General features: G+C 39.1%; 2 protein-coding genes across 6 annotated transcripts; both read left to right on the top strand.

The window, feature by feature from the left end:
- The first annotated feature begins 261 nt into the window (after positions 1-261).
- Positions 262-9,591, top strand: LOC131299032 (auxin response factor 8-like). Of its 2 annotated transcripts, XM_058324568.1 has the most exons (14): positions 262-877; positions 1,098-1,210; positions 1,486-1,584; positions 1,703-1,759; positions 1,845-2,000; positions 2,083-2,167; positions 3,295-3,385; positions 3,503-3,667; positions 3,743-3,865; positions 4,288-4,363; positions 5,761-5,908; positions 6,686-7,560; positions 8,198-8,388; positions 9,028-9,591. In XM_058324568.1, exons 1-14 carry the CDS (start codon positions 835-837, stop codon positions 9,203-9,205), a joined length of 2,400 nt encoding a protein of 799 aa, XP_058180551.1. In that variant the 5' UTR covers positions 262-834; the 3' UTR covers positions 9,206-9,591. The 2 variants fall into 2 exon arrangements, with proteins under 2 accessions (XP_058180551.1, XP_058180552.1); XM_058324569.1 differs by lacking the exons at positions 262-877; positions 1,098-1,210; positions 1,486-1,584 and having other exon boundaries at positions 3,300-3,385.
- Positions 9,592-10,593: 1,002 nt separating this feature from the next.
- On the top strand, positions 10,594-16,966 carry LOC131299033 (N-acylphosphatidylethanolamine synthase). 4 transcript variants are annotated; one of them, XR_009190598.1, is made up of 6 exons: positions 10,624-10,886; positions 12,820-12,947; positions 13,837-13,922; positions 15,592-15,729; positions 16,064-16,434; positions 16,659-16,966. XR_009190598.1 is itself a non-coding variant. In XM_058324570.1 (5 exons), exons 1-5 carry the CDS (start codon positions 10,672-10,674, stop codon positions 16,355-16,357), a joined length of 861 nt encoding a protein of 286 aa, XP_058180553.1. In that variant the 5' UTR covers positions 10,594-10,671; the 3' UTR covers positions 16,358-16,966. The 4 variants fall into 4 exon arrangements, 2 of the variants coding, with proteins under 2 accessions (XP_058180553.1, XP_058180554.1); XR_009190597.1 differs by having other exon boundaries at positions 16,697-16,966; XM_058324570.1 differs by having other exon boundaries at positions 10,594-10,886; positions 16,064-16,966.
- Positions 16,967-17,249: the final 283 nt, after the last annotated feature.

Below are 17,249 nucleotides of genomic sequence, written 5' to 3' on the forward strand. Positions count from 1 at the left end.
GGTGGAAGATGATCGCTGGTTACGGTCCCTCTCTTTATTTGTACGTGAATGTGTACAATGTACATATACATTTATATATATATATATATATATATATATATATATACACTACACGCAAGTACTCCATAATACTATTCAAATCAAGGTCCGTACTCTGACTCTGACAAGGACCACTGAAGTATGGTGGCACATGCCCTCTGTCAAATCACCCCTAGATGGACGGTCACGATCCTCCCACCAAAATGCCTTTCCACTGATCCACAGAGAAAGCCACAGCTCGATTCCTGGTCCTCCCTCTTTCTTTCTCCCTCCCTCTCTCTCTCTCCTCCATTTTCTCTCTCCACTGCTACCAGGTCCAGCTCCGGTCGGGGCCATTATAAAACTCGCTCTCTCCCTTTCCACGCTCTTTTCTCGTCATCCACAGTGACTGCCAATGAAAAAGCTCCAATTTTTTTTTCCACTGTAAAATTTGGGGTTTTGGGAAATAAGGAGTTCATTCATGGGGGTTTTTCAAATTAGGGCTTGGATTTGGCAAAGGAAGTTGCTTTTTGTTGGGAGGAGCAGGTGGGGGGGTTGAAAAGTATGGTTTTTGGTTTTGCTGAATTGTAGGGTTTAGGTTTGAGCTTTTTTTTGACTATGGTGTGAATTAGGTTAAGAAAGAAAATGATGAAATGATGGAGTGTGGAGCCCTGGTTGAGGAGATGTCAAAAAGGTTTAAGTTTGAAGGGAGGTTTAAGTGTGAGGATTATGACAGCTAGAGCAATAGGTTTTCTAAGTTAAGATTTTTATATATAGTTTAAACTACTTTCTTTATACTTTATATTTGCATTAGATATGAAGCTTTCAACATCAGGGCTGGGTCAGCAGGCTCATGAAGGTACCTCTTTCTGTCTCTCTCTCCTTTCTCTCCATTGTCTTCCCATGTTGTTTTATATGCTTATTTATGTCTCTTTGTCAACGTGTTTCTGTATTTCTTTATGATTTCTTGATTTTATATGTTACTTTTTCATGTGTTCAACCATCTGTTTGTCTAATCGGATTTACAAGTATATATAGATAACCAACAATTGGGGTATGTCTTGTTTGGTTTATGAAAGGGGAGAACAAATGCTTGAATTCAGAGCTATGGCATGCTTGCGCTGGTCCTCTCGTGTCCCTACCGACGGTCGAGAGTCGCGTGGTTTACTTCCCTCAGGGTCATAGTGAGCAGGTTTTCCATGTTCGCTGCTTTGTTCATTTTTTCCCTTCCCTTATTATTCATAGCTCTCTGAATCCTTTTCACACCTTTAAGGAGGAGATATGTATTGAGGGATTTGATAAGAAAAGAAAGGATTAGGGTTTCTTTCTAAATCACTCATTGGAGAGGAAAGTAGTAAAAGGATGTGTTTTGATTGGCTCCTTCCCCTTTCTTTTCACACCCTTTCTCACAATCCAAAGGGGCTAGTTAAGTGATTGGTAATAACCCCGATTGTGATTGGAAACCAGGTTGCAGCTACAACTAACAAAGAAGTTGATGCCCACATACCGAATTATCCGAGCTTGCCGCCTCAGTTGATCTGCCAGCTACACAATGTGACAATGCATGTGGGTTCTGTCCTTTATGCACATTCTTATTGAACCGCTCTACTTACTGCCTCTTTCTTGTGAATTTTGCATTGAGGTTTATGAAGGAATGAAGTGGTTGTTATATGTGGAATTTCAGGCTGATCTTGAAACAGATGAAGTATATGCTCAAATGACCTTGCAGCCCTTGACACCGGTAGTCTTTAATCGTACTCGTATTTCTTAAACTAATTATATGGCTCATAGTCCAATTTCTAAGTGTCTTTAATGTATTGATGCAGCAAGAGCAAAAGGATACATATATTCCCGTTGAGCTTGGAATTCCAACCAAGCAGCCTACGAATTACTTCTGCAAGACATTAACAGCTAGTGATACTAGTACTCATGGGGGGTTCTCTGTTCCTCGTCGCGCCGCAGAGAAAGTTTTCCCTCCATTGGTGATCTCCTTGTGCCCTTCTTCTCTTACTGTATACCTAAGCTTATGGCCTAATGCATGTTACTTGTTATTGGGTTCGTCAGGATTTCTCTCAGCAGCCACCTTGTCAGGAGCTCATTGCAAGGGATCTCCATGATGTTGAGTGGAAGTTTAGGCATATCTTCCGAGGTAGGCAATACTTTTGAGTAAAATGTCTTACATGGTTGAAAGTAATTTTTTTTGTAATCAATCAGTGAAGTACGGACTCAATATTATTGCCAGTCAATCTGTTGGAGGGAAATATATGGTTGGACCCATTTGTTAGCAAGTCAAGCTTTTGGGAAAATTGTGATTTAATAGGAGTATATCTTTTGAGAGCTTCTCTGGTTTTAGGAGGTCCTAGGTTTAAGTCTTGCCACCCTGCTGAATGCTGTTATTGTGTATTATGTTATGCCTCTCTTTGTAGTCCGTCCTGTGCAATACTGGGTCCTTCTGACGGGAAGTGTTAGTTTGGTAGACATAGTTGGGCCATTTTCTGGCATCTTAGGCTTTGGGATAATTGCTTGTCCAACGCATAGTGATACCTTCTCCTTGTAGAACAATGCCCTTGAAGGAGAAGCTGTTAGAGTCTCAAAGGTAAAGAGGAAAGATAGTTAGAGCAGTCCATAGAGGTAAGTGAAGTTGGCGTGCCGGCATGCCCGTATGATGGGAAACTATTTCCTGCGGTTTCAGTGAGGAATCAACTGTTAGTTATTTGTTTGTACGTGCTTGGTTTTGGGGCAAACCTTTTCACTCTAGTATATTTTATATGCATGGTGAAAAGAATTGTTTGGACACACCTAGGACATGACAGTGGTTATGCGAGATCTACCCAATGCTAGATGCAATCATACAGTGATGCGTATGAACTGATAGACCATCATGATTGTGTCCTAATAAAACTGGTTTTTCATGACACTGTCTTCTTGCATTGTTCTCTTCTTCCGTAGAAAGGTACTCTTACGGAAAGTTTGTTACGTGTGATCTATTAGTGCTCATGCATTTGGCTCTAAGTAATTCATATCCATTCCCGGTTGCGGATAGGTGGTGTTTGGTAGCGAATTCAATAGATCTATTGCTCGCCTTGCCTATACCTCTAAGTCGGTTTGTCTTGAATCACCTACATCGGGAAGCAACCTTTCTTTTTGACGAGTGAGAAAAAGAAGAATGAACATGCTTAATCCCCGCCTACATGATGATAACTTTGCTTGATAATCTAATGCGGAAAATGAATTTCTTGACATGCTGACATGTATTCTTTCGGCCTCATTATGCAGGACAGCCTAAACGGCATCTTCTTACTACAGGGTGGAGTGTCTTCGTCAGTGCTAAAAGACTTGTTGCTGGAGATTCTGTTCTGTTTATCTGGTATTTGTTCTCTACGTCTTCTGCTCTATATTATCAGTTTGAATTTGTCATTTATGACTTCTTGCGTGGCCATTTGTTTTCGGTATCTTACTTCTTTTTTATTCTGATGATGAACAGGAATGAGAAAAATCAGCTACTACTAGGAATTCGCCGTGCTACTCGACCTCAAACTGTGATGCCATCATCTGTCTTATCTAGCGATAGCATGCACATTGGACTCTTTGCAGCTGCAGCTCATGCTGCTGCTACAAATAGCTGTTTCACAATTTTTTATAACCCAAGGTGGTAATAATTGTTCATATTTGCTCTTGGTATCTTTTGTCCTTCCATCTGTAATGATGTCTTCTTTTGATTCAGGGCTAGTCCATCTGAATTTGTCATATCCCTTGCGAAATATATAAAGGCGGTCTATCATACCCGAATTTCGGTTGGCATGCGGTTTCGAATGCTTTTTGAAACTGAAGAATCGAGTGTTCGCAGGTATGGTAATGATTATCATTCAATATGTTTTTCTTGGTTCATTCTTGCTTTGTCATGACATAGGAAGCTAGTCTAATTCGCTATGATTAGTTTCTTTCATCATTTATGATATTCTAGCAATGGACCTTAGATGCATGGAATTTACCAGAGCCTAAACCTCCACGGTTTGTTAAGAAGCTGCGGGTGTGTAGCATATAGTATGGAAGAAAACTAGTACAATGGACGTGCGGTTTTCCATGTCTTTCTGTTTGGAGACAGGTGGCGTGTTTGATTGCCCCACCTCTTTTGGTGGGAGTTTACACAAATCCGGTGCCAATATATCATGCCTATCTTGTGTTGTGGCACTTGTGTGCTGCTTGTGCGTCCAATGTTCTTATTTGGGGGGGCTTTGTTTCTTATATGTGGGTTCTTTCTATTACCAGATATATGGGTACTATAACTGGCATTAGCGACCTTGATCCTGTTCGTTGGCCAAATTCTCATTGGCGATCTGTTAAGGTAGATATTTGTACTGCATTTACTTCTCGTATAGTGGCAAGTAATTCTGTACTCATATGCTCAATTACATGGGATACTCAGTTCTATTAGTCATCCATTTTTGTGGAGTGAGCAAATGATTGCTTATGCGTTAGTTGCTTTGTGGTCTATTAAGTTGATATCTTTCACGGTATAGTAAGCAAATGTGAACTTTCTTTGGATGGTCTAAACTCTAAAGCCTTTTGTTGTGAAGAATTCAGGACAATCAGAAGCTAAAGTGTCATCTCTTATGCTACATGTGTCCTCTTTTTTTTCTTTTTCTTTTTCTCTCTCTGTAGAAAACACAGAACATGTTTTTGTTTGTTCTCCAACAGAGCTCAAAGTAGGATGGGCTTCCATTACTTCTGATCCACTCATTTTCACTTCTATTGGTAAATAGCGGGAAAGCATGTTTCATGTGTTTTAACCTTAATTTGAAACTGTTTTCAAACTTAAAGTTAAAAACATGCATGAAAAATGTCTTTGTTGTTTTAGAAGTCTGTAAAATGTAAATATGAAAGCATAAACTGAACTTTAACCAAATGATTCCCCGAAGAAACTATGCGTGAGGCTCCCATCCTATGCCTAAAGCTCTATGTTGGTTATTAAATACTATTTTACCCTTTATAAGTAAATAAGTATATGAATTATGAAATTTAGAAATCTCCGTGCCGTTGGATGTGGAAATTAGATGAATCTGATGCTTGGAGCCTTCAAAGCCCTGGTCTACACAGAAGGCACCTTGGTGTTATCTACACTACCAAAGCCCTCCTGCTTTGTTCCTTGTTTGTCACTCTTTGCCCTTTGGTTTGGGTGTTTTGATTTATGTCTCGCCTTTATTATATTGATTAATAGACTGTAGAGAACTGTATATGGTTTTCATATAGTTGCAAACCTTATTTCTCAAAATATATTGGACTGAACAAAGTTGGTATCTGTTAGCTTTCACTGACTGGATACTACTGCAGTGGTTTGCTTTCTTCTATTGTGGTCTATTGACAACCTATGCAGTGGCATGTTAGCCATGACTTCAACTCTTGTGACTCTAAAATTTCGTACAGATCTTGCGCAGATGACATAATTTATTAGCAATTTGTCATTTCCCTTTACCACTGAGTCCTTTCCTATTACCCAACTGGTTGTTTAAAGGATGCATTCCAATCTACAAAACTGAACACAGAATTTTGGTACATCATGTTGGAAATCGTCATATTCTATCTTTATTGTTTGGTACTCTATTTCTTGTATTATTATCATCCGCCGTGGCAATACAGCAAGGAAAATTACTTGTGGGGTCATTACTGAATATGTCAGTAGTCTGTTGCTTTGCTCGGTATTAATTACCATTGTTCCTGTACTCTGTTGCCATTTCAATGTAGGTTGGCTGGGATGAGTCGACTGCAGGGGAGAGGCAGCCACGGGTTTCGTTGTGGGAAATTGAGCCTTTGACAACTTTTCCAATGTACCCGTCACTCTTTCCTCTCAGGCTGAAGCACCCTTGGTATGGTGGAGCCCCATCGTTTCTAGGTACTTTCTATCCTTAGATGTGTTAACTTTTAACAGTTTCCACCCATTTCTTGGCTGCGTACTGGTGTTGTCATTTTTGAAGATGTGGAACCAAGGTGCTTTGGTTTTGTTAGTGGGACTTCACCAATTTGATTTTTTCTTTAACTTGCCGCCAAGGTCCCCCATCATGTGGGCTGTATTATTCCCTGGTGTGGCTGCATTATTTTAATTGGGCAATAAAAAGTATTCAAGGCTTGCCTTCTCTGATACCATGTTACTAGCAGACAATGGTGGGGAACATATTTTCCCCACTAGTGAGTTAGTTATCTATGATGTGAACTACTTGTCTGCAATACGTATTTCGATGGTCTATCTTCCTAGTTCCATCAATATGGTAAAAGCATAAATTTGCTCTTGGTATGTTAACAGTGTGTAGGTTAGGACTAGGATCACTATCCTGTCTATTCGGGTGGCTGTATGCCTTGGTTTGTATATGTTGTATGCGTATAAGGCAAGGGCCTGGGGCATGGCTTAGTTAAAAATGCAGAGTAAATGGTTGTAAATATACAATCATTATAAATGTAGCTTCTTAACCAATGGGTATAGGACATTGGTTAGGATTTACTAATTTATACATCCCGACGAAACTCTGAAGATATGTTAGGGAAACCTTTTCAAGCAACTCTCTCTCTCTCTCTCTCTCTCTCTCTCTCTCTCTCTCTCTCTCTCTATCTCTCTGTTTTTATTTGCCCGCTGTGTTCTTACAATTATCAGTTACGGAATGATGTGGTTAAACAGGAGAAACTGGAGAGCAAGGACTTCATTCCCTTAATTTTCAGAATGTTGGGATGTTTCCCTGGACTCAGCCAAGAGTGGATATCAATCAGCAGTACCAAGCCATGTTGGCGGCCGGTTTACAGAATGTAGGAGGTGGGGATTCTCTCAAACAGCAATTCTTGCAGTTGCAGCAACCTTTCCAGAATCTTCAACATCCGGGTAGTCAAAATCCACTTATGCAGCAGCAACAAGTAAATCAACCAGCAATACCCTTGCAGATTCTGCAGCAAGTCAACAATCAGCAACAGGTCAACAACCAGCTAGAGGAACACCGACAGCAACATACTTATCAGGAGGCATTTCCGATCCAGCAGCAGTCGAATGTTCCATCTCCTTCGTATTCTAAAACAGATTTCTCCGATTCAAACAGTAGTAAATTTTCGGCACCTGTTGCTCCTTGTTTACAAAATATGCTGGGGTCGATGTGTGCTGAAGGTAGTGGCAATATGTTCAGCTTCTCTAGAACCGGTCAGTCCATGTTCAGTGAGCCTTCCCAACAACCACCACAATGGGTGTCAAAGTTTACACATTTACAGGCCAATACTTCCGCCAACTCGGTGACGCTTCCATCATATCCTGGGAAAGATTCTTCTGTGGAGCAGGAAAATTGTAGCTCCCAGAATCATGCTCTTTTTGGTGCCAATATTGATTCTGGATTACTCCTCCCCACTACGCTACCGAATATTGGTACTTCAGTCAATACTGATGTGTCCTCTATGCCGTTAGGAGCTCCAGGGTTCCAGAATTCTTTGTATGGATGCATCCAAGACTCTTCTGAGTTGTTGCATAGTGCAGCAAATGTTGACCCCACAACCCCCACCCGTACATTTGTGAAGGTGCAAACCCCAATGTTCACTGTGTATTTGGGATTGGTTTCTTTCGACATAGGACATTTAAACAAAATATTTACGCAGTTTGTCTTGTTTGGTTAGATAAAACTCAAGTAAAACTTATTTTTGGGAAAACAAATGCCCAGGACTTTAAAACGACTTATGCATCAAATCACTTTATGTCAATTTTTGGAATGGATCGATTGTAGTACAGCCAACAAGTCTTCACGAGCTGTGAGTTTTCTGTCTGCTTCTCAATGTTTCCCCTCCATTGGTAGCAATATACTCCAAGGTGTAGAATCTCCTACCACCACCACCACCTGAAACCACCATTCGGCAAATGGCATTGCCACATGAGATATGAAGAAGAGTTCATTCTCCTCTTACTCATTTGTGATCTGAAAGGTGCACAGAGCAGGGAATTAGCTTACTGCTTTCTAGGGATTGACGGGAGAGTATTGAAATCAAGTACCTCTTTCGCCAATTGATTTTTTCATGTCAACCAAAGACCGCAAAATGGACATTAATAAAGCATTTTTGTAAACCATTTACTGGGAAAATATTTTACGGCAGAAATTGTTTACATTGAATCAAACTTTTTCTGCAGAGTATTCAGCGGATATAACATTTGTAGTATTTGCAGGTTTACAAATCGGGGTCCGTTGGACGGTCACTGGACATCACTCGGTTCAACAGCTACCATGAGCTGAGAGAGGAGCTGGGTCAGATGTTTGGGATTGAAGGGTTGTTGGAAGACCCTCAGAGATCAGGCTGGCAGCTTGTATTCGTTGACAGGGAGAACGATGTGCTTCTCCTTGGAGACGACCCATGGGAGTAAGTAGTTAACTGTATACCAGCGCTTTCTTATACTGTTCTACATGGTGTCAACTTCCTAACCATTGATTTACTATTGTCTTCTTGTTTTTGATTGTCTTTTGTTGTGATTTAGAATGCTAAGAACTTTTCTTTAAACTCTAGCTGTAACTTGATTTACCGGGGAATAGGCATTTGCCACCCAAAGGCACAAAGCATTTGATATCTGGATGTGATGTGGAAGTTTTCGGTCTGCCTCGTCCCCTTCTGCCTTCCTAACTATCTTTGACATATTCTATTTATGCTATGTTTGGATCTTGGAGTTATAGATTAAAAGGAATAGGAAAGGGGAAAGATAGGAAAAGAAACTGAGTAGTTTTCTCTTTTTGGTGTGGATTACAAGAAGAAAATGAATAATGACTTGAATAGTTATTTTGTTTTACAAGTTCTTTTTCCCTCTTTTGTCTAGTTGGCCATATAGATGGTGGACATCTGTACTTGTTTCATTTACCTTACATATATATTCGCATTTGGATTTGTCCAATTGGTATTAACTCTATCGTACTGTCTACACCTATAGTCCGTGGAAGGTAAGAGAATTCTAAATAATTATGTCTTAATGGTCACTAATTTCCTTTGGACTCGCTTGATCTTTTGCAGGGCATTTGTAAATAATGTCTGGTACATCAAGATACTCTCACCAGAGGATGTGCAGAAACTGAGGAAGGAAGAAGTTGAATCCTTCAGCCAACACACAGGTGAAAGGACGAATACCAGTGGGAGTGATGCTCGAAACCTTGTTTCTGGACTACCCTTTGCTGGCTCCCTTGAATACTGAATGATTGAGAATGAAAATGCAGTCTTCCGAATTCAGTTTGCTTCAAGAACCGTCGTCGTCTTCTAGTTCTAGAATTCTACTATTTTGTATTTACTTCTTTTGTTCTTTTCAACTACTGAAGCTTTATACATGCTTATTTAGTTGTTTTTTTAAAGTATGGAGTTTCGTGGATATTATTCAAGTAATATCGAACTTAGTATGAAGGGATGAGAGAACTAGGAACATGTTTGGCTAGCCTAGTCTTTAGCCCTTGAAACCAGGGCATCAAATTGTATTGTGGTTATCCTGTAATTTCCCTTGATTTTCACAACCTCTTCTATGTTCCTTTGTATTGCCAAACTGCATTTCTACCCACCTGCTGGGTTCATTAGCTTGTGCTTCATTCATAGTGTGAGCATTTGATAGTTCTCTCTCGCTTACCATGCATGTTTAGAGCAACCATTTCACATTTATGCTGTGATTGTTGGAATACTGCTTATTGCAGATGTTATTAATGGCCTCAAATCTCTTGCTTTATGTTCTTGACAACTTTGGAATGTTGGAACATTGAGCAAAGAGGTGCAGAGGCAAAAATAGTTTTTGCTGAGATTTTGTTCATGTAACTTTTGAAGGAGGGAGATCTTGATTAAATTAAAGTCGTTATGATTACATTTCAAGTTCATTTGTTTCCACCGATGGCTGGAGACATTCCTTCAAGGCTTCTAGCATAGTTATTGATTTACTAATAATGCTGGACGCAAGTGATTGCCTCTGGGATCTTTTGGCAGACGGAGTTAATATTAACTACTAGCAAATAAGCGCAAAAGTTGGTTCAACTATCAACTCGTTTGGACAGCTTTGCTCTGGCTTTGAATGGAGCTCCGGCTGATGGACGTTGAACTCGGTTTCCCGGGATTAGTCAAAGTTCACGAAATTGGACTGAACACTTGATTATCAAAAATAAAAATCTCAAGTTACTACGATTTATGGGTGGAAGAGGCTTCACGATAACCAAACCAAATTAAACTGAGCCTTGTGTTCCGATAGATTGGGGTCGGCTACATGAATCCTGTGTTATCCATTGAGCTCTGTCTAGGATTATTTTTTCGCTTAGATTTAGTAAACTCAAGTCCTTTCGTAACAAGGCATCTAAAGTCTGTTTAGGTATTTTTTCCCTAGCTTGACTGTCAATTACTATCATGTCATTATTCTATTCTTAACTATAACGTCTGTAGGTTTATGATAAATATGTTCGAACAATTTTATTCTATTTTCTCTCAATTTATCCTGCATAGGTACAATTCTTACCGTCTTACGAATAATTTCATTTCTAATTCTAGTTTTACCGTACTTCCACTTTAACATTCTCATTTTAGTTACTTATCTTACTCACTTTTTACTTCAACATTCTGTCCACAACACACCCAAAGTGGCTCTTCCGATTTGACAGAGTGAAGCAAGCGGGGGAAGAAGGGACTAGATCACCCATGGGACGGGGGCGGAAGATGGAGTGGGCGGCGAGAGCCAACCACATGGGGGGCATACCGCGGAAGGCAATCATCTTCGCTGCGGGGGCTTTCGCCAGAGCCGTCGCAAATCTCCTAAACTCGACCACCGTTCACAATCCCGAAACCCTAATCCGCCTCGTCCGATCCCGCCCTCCCGGCGTCCCTCTCCTCACCGTCAGCAACCACATGTCCACGTCAGTCAGTCAGTCTTCTCTCTCCTCCCTCTCTCTCTCCCCCTAGATAGTCTACATTTTATTATCAATAATACTATGGTGATCACGACCATGTTTTGGATATCAAGTGATAAAAGGGGCCCCACAGCTGCATAATACTAACACGTCGCGTGGTATCCTAGACATGATTATCATGTCTTGCCATGCCTAGCCCGGTGACAAGCACAAGCCGTGCCATGAACATTCCTTTTTAACGATGACTTAGGTTCTTTTTCCCATAGTAGCATTGGCCGCCATGAACATTCCTTTTTAACGATGACTTAGGTTCTTTTTCCCATAGTTTGTGCTATCACGAGCATTGAAGCCAAACGGCCAAGACAAGGTCATGGCTTGTGCTCGTCACCGGGCTAGGCAAGGGATGACAAGACGTGTGCTTGTCGGTCACTGTAGTATTGCTCATCTTAATAAAATCAATTAGGGGTGATAAACAAGCTGAGTACGTGTAGTTAGTTGTTCGAGTTTGATTTGAAAACTTAACGATTTCAAAATACGTTAACCTTAGCTTATTTATGAGACAAGCCGATCTTGAATGAACTTTAATCAAGCCGAACAAGTGTTGATCACGAGTAGAATAATATGTTATACATCATGAGCTGAGTATTAGGTTGTTTGTGCTTGGTTGGAAAGCTGAAGGTGCTTCAAAATATGTTCAAGCTTGATTTTATAATATATCGATCTTGAATGAGTTTTTAACCAACGAACATGAGCTTAAACTAATAAACTCGAGTATGTTGGTTAGTTTATCGGCCCGAAATCAATCCTTTACTTTCAGCGTACTTGTAGGTTAACTTTGAAGCCGTAATTTATTTGCTGTTTACTTTAATTTTTAGGCATTCGTACTCTGCCTCTACTTGTACCTGGTGAGCTCAAGTCATTACTAGTACGGAAGTATTCTAAGATCTGGAGAAGATTTTGCTGCTGTCTATGGGTTCTTTAAGAATCACATTAACATTCCATTTTTGGTCTCCGTACAGCTTGAGCGCAACATTCTTTCTAAAATTCGTGATCAGGGTTTGACAGTTTAAATGGACACCGAACAAACACGAAAAGGTGTTTGCTAAAACAGAACGGGCAACTTCAGTAATTGTTGTCAGACATTACAGCTATGTTTAGATGACCGGAATCATGAGTAGGAATAAGAATATGATTGCCAGGAATCAAATTCCTAGGAATTCAATGTCTGAAGTAATTATATTCTAGTGTTTGGATTGATTCAATAATCTTATGTAGGAAACACGTAAACATTTCCATTTTATGAGGATAGAGTCATAAATCTCAGATTACCATGGGGTAATGGAGCCATTAGATTCACACGTAGGCTTGGAATGATGACTGATTAAATATGTCACCAAGAATTACATCCATATTCCGGTCTATTCCAAAGGTAGGAATCATGAATATGACATCACATTCCCATTCCTCCTAAAGATTCCTGCCATCCCAACTGAGGCTACTACAAGTTCTCCTGTAGATGGAAAGTTCCTGTGTAGAAAACATTAAGCGAAATGTTCTAATTCGTTGTGATTTCCATACTGCAATCCTAGCAGATGGAGACAGTTTGACATGGATGGATGTCTTCTTTTACGGGATTTTCTTTCTCCATGGGGCTGATCATCTCACTGGAACCCGAAATAAATGAATCAGTTATTCTCACTGTTGTACGGCTTCATTTTTAATGAACGATCAAATAAAACAAAAAGGTTCATCCTGATGCCATTGATAGAACCAAGCTCTTAATTCAAATCATGCTAATATTTACCTTAGATGGTAATGGGATTCACTTCTCAGTCATTACTTCTGATGGGTTTTATTTGGTTCATCGCAAAGATTTAGACAGGCATAATGGGTTGAGAGATCTTCATCAGGGGCCTCTAAAATATTGGTATTATTGCAGGTTGGATGACCCTGTGATGTGGGGATTCAAGGGCTTTCCCACAATGGATGCAAATTTGGCACGATGGGTACTCGCTGCAGAGGACATATGCTTCAAGAATCCGGTGCTGTCATATTGTTTCCGACTTGGTATGTAAGCTCATGCTAATTTGGTCCATTTTCTGATGTTTATTTTCCTTTTGTTCTTGTTATCTCTAACTAGTAACTTCTCTTGCCAATTTGCGCTATTTTCCAATGTTTATTTTCCAATGTTTATTTTTCTTTTGTTCTTGTTGTCTAACTAGTAACTTTGAAGCTTCTCTCAAATTAGAATTGTTATGCGCGGTATTCACTCGTTAACAAGATGAAAATGTTGAATCGTGGTTGTAGATCAGGGTTTCTAGAAGAATAGTTTTTCTGGTCCCATGTATTTGATAGTCTTATCCGGAAATGGCAAAAGGGATTCTTAATGTGGATTGTTAGTGCTTGGGTTCTTTCTTGCACTTAATCGGGGAAGTTAGTGGCGGGTTCGGTATATGCATGTTATGTTGAGTAACAACATGCAGTCATATATGTACTATTATTCTGTCGCAATCCGGTATCACTACCAAAACTTTGAGGTGGGATGAAATAACATTTCATTAGAATGGAATTGTGATCGAGTAGCCCCGTAACGCCAGTAAACAAGCAACAAGTGAAATTACTCATATTACACAATTTTTATAGAGAATTCTACTTTTGTGAAATTGTGTTATGTTGTATATTCACATGGCAAGTGGCGATTGGATATGTTGTCGTACACCTTTCTCAGTCTTAATTCGGTAGCTTTTTTTTAAAAATATTTATATTCTACAAGGCTATGTCTTTTGGCAACACTCTAAGAGCTTTAAAGTTGATGTAATGTTGGATAATTGTTCTCTTTATTACGTGGAGCCTAGTAGGAATCATTGATCATCAATTTTGTGATCCCTTATTGCTGGGGGTGTTTTCCCTATGCTTCGTTGAACTAGGTTCGCTCCTGAAAGAGTTCAATTCGCAGGGAAATGCATACCTATAACAAGGGGTGGTGGAATTTATCAGGAACACATGAACGAAGCCCTTGACCGGTTAAGCGATGGAGCATGGGTACTTCCTATATAATTTACGATGATTGCTTCTATTAGTATAACTTTGGCGTTGTTTTTTAGAATATTGCAATTCTGGAAAATTCGGGCTGCACCTTTCTGAATATGGTTTACAGCTCTTGTACGGTTGCACCTGCAGATTTATTATGGTACCAGCTTTGAAAATTTACCAAATGAACCTAGTTCGAGATACATGGTCTTGACTCATCATAGTCTGCTATATTTTGCTAATGTTATACAGAATTCTGGGGCTTAGAGCATCCACAGTGGAATAACCAAAACTATAGGATTGTTAAAGTTAACAATATTTTTTCAAAAAAGTGTTCACAGTGGCATAATGAAATTTGACAACATCTTAGCAACTCATCAAATTTTGGCCCTTGGATAATCAAAACTAGCAACCTTTAGCCAATAACCAAAAACCTTTTCTCTTCCATTTCTCTCTCTCTCTCTCTCTCTCTCTCTCTCTCTCTCTCTCTCTCCAATGTTTTTAAGAAGAATATTTTAGAAGAAGTTTTTGTTTTTTTTGCAAAACAGTAAAATTGTTTTTCAAAAACCATTTTTTAAAACTATATATTTTTTTCAAAAACTGTTATTTTAAAAAAAATTGTCTTTTTTTCAGAAACTTTTTTTAAAACTTTTTCCAAAGAGTGTTTTTTTTTTCAAAATAAAAGTTTTCAAAAAATTATTTTGAAATTCTAATAACCTTTTTTTTATTAGTTTGAAAACTATTTAAAAAAAATTTGTTTTATATGGTGGCAATTTTTTGATTTTTATAGGTTGAAAAGGTGACGTGGCAAGTTTTGATTATTCAATTTTGATTATGCCATTGTGAACATCTACATTGCTAACCTTAGCAATCTCTTAAATGGATAACCAAAAAATGATGTGGCAACTTTTGATTATCCACGTTTGATTATTCCACTGTGGATGCTCTTATAATGTGTTTGTTGTTTTTTTGCAATTGTAGTCGGCTAAATTTTGGTACATAATTGCTTGCCTATGGTAATTTTCTCCATTTAGGTGAACCAAATATAAGACAATCTCATAAAATCTTCGGATTAGGCTGTCATGTACTAACAATGGGTAATTATAGTTGACCATTTTGTGGTTTGGCTGAAAAATAGCAGGTGGGCAAAGTGAACACAACCTCCATTAATACCAACATGATGCCTATTTAATTATAAAACACAATGCACATGCGGAATAGGATAAAGTACAAAGTCTAACCCCAGTGTTGGTGCTGTAAAGAATCTATGTTTCACTTGTTTTTCAGTTATTTTATTTTCTTCAAGATAGTGTCACCACGTCATAATCTCTCTCTCTCTCCATAAAACTAGAAGCTAATGTTAACTGAAAATTTGGATAAAAGAAGTGGCAAACTAATTGGTTTTTGCACGGAGATTTGGCGGGAAAAGATCTTCCCAGTCTATTGCCTGTAAAGGAACATTTTGCACCCATTTCACATTACCTACAAGGTGGTAATGCGTTCACTTGTAGACTGTGGGAGGTTTATTTGTTTCTTCGCCTAACCTCGGGGACAAAGTGTGATTACTCCTAACATAATATATGCTGGTCTGAACTTTATCTTTCTCTGTGCCATAAATCAGTTTTATCCTTTTACTTGTGCGGGAACTGCACTTGAAGTTCTTTTTATCTGGAATTTGCAGTTGCATACTTTTCCAGAGGGGAAAGTGTCTCAGGAAAATGAACCGATTAGAAGATTAAAGTGGGGGACTGCGAGTCTCATTGCTCGGGCTCCTGTAACCCCTATAGTTTTGCCCATTGTCCATCATGGTTTTCAAGAGGTAAGCTTCCCTAGTATTTCGTTGAATGTACCCAAAAAAGCATAGCCATTCGAAACTTTTCTCTATACATGTCAAGTTATTGGAGTTGGTATTATTGTTGCTGGTAATTGTGTTCTGTGCTGCTATTCTACGTTTTCCAATTTGCCCCAAGCCCATTATTTTGCTTCTCTGTGTACAAAACCTAAATGGGAAGCGATATACAGCATTGCTATTTTGGCATCCTTTCTTACTCTTCCATGTAGTTATATTTTTCCTATACACGGAGAAAAGAAAAATATGTTTCCTGTCCTTTACTTTAACATTGCTAACATCCCCTCCCTCCGTTAATTTTCAGGTGATGCCCGAGAAATATTTATTTGGCCGAAGGCCTCCTTTTCCGCTATTTAATAAGAAGATAACAATAACTGTGGGTGACCCAATAGAATTTGATCTACCTAAAATGAGTGAGATGGCCGTGTCAATGTCCAAGGATTGTTCTTCTTCAAGTTCTGGATGGCCGAGCGCCACCCGTTTTGGACTGAATGAAGCTGCACAAAAGTGTCTCTATAGCAGCATATCGAAGCAAATCTGGGTGGTCATGGAGAACTTGCGGAATTTGGGCAAAACTTTTCTTAAACAAGATGATTAAAGTTGCAAGCTTTTTCTATAAAGACTTCACACACTGCTCAAGTGTTTGAAGTTTGTAGTGTTTCCAGCAGCAAGGAGGTAGTAATTTGGCCTTCCGCCCATTCACAACATTGAAGTTTTTCATGATTTTTTGATTTCATTGTTTCCCATTTTGGGGGACTTTCTAATGTTCTTGACATAGATAATTTTTTTGGGTCTGATTTATTTACCGAAATGTGCTCTGGTTAGAGAATGGAAATGGCATATTTTTACATTTGTGTCGTGTTTTGTATTTGTAAGTAATTATGGTGAAAATATTGTAGTTTGAGGCCTGAATTGCAATTTGGTGTGCATGTGGCAGAGGGAAATTAGCCAGGAGGACCATTTTTTGGGTGATCGTTCTACCACTTCCTGAAATTTGATTCGCATTATGGACTTGTAAGTAGTTCAGGTGAAAACATTGTTGTTTTTTTAGACCTAAATTGCAATTTGGTGTGCATGTACTGAGGAAAATAGCCAGTAGGACCATTTCTGGAGCATCCAGCACTTCCTGAAATTCAATACTCCATTTTCAAGTGTTTATTTATATATACAACGCACATTATTGGGAGTATGGAATAGATTTTTTTGTTTACTTTTTCTGTACCTGTAACGCCACTAATTCTATATTTTTATGGGAGTATCGGCATTGCCTAAAATTAGCTTCTTTCGATAAATGCTATGATGAGCGTTATCTACCTACGCTCTTGTCGCTTGGTATTTGGTTAGAATTTTGTGATGAAAGGGCTGAGCTGGTGCCTGGTGGAGCTAGAGCCACCGCCTGCAGCTTCTCTGTGTTTTTTCGTTGTATTACATTACAAGGTGTCTCGGGTCATCTTATCTCCGCGTTGCATGCGCATTTCTATTAGAACCAT

The sequence above is a fragment of the Rhododendron vialii genome, chromosome 8a, assembly GCF_030253575.1.
Source record: "Rhododendron vialii isolate Sample 1 chromosome 8a, ASM3025357v1".
NCBI lineage: Eukaryota > Viridiplantae > Streptophyta > Magnoliopsida > Ericales > Ericaceae > Rhododendron > Rhododendron vialii.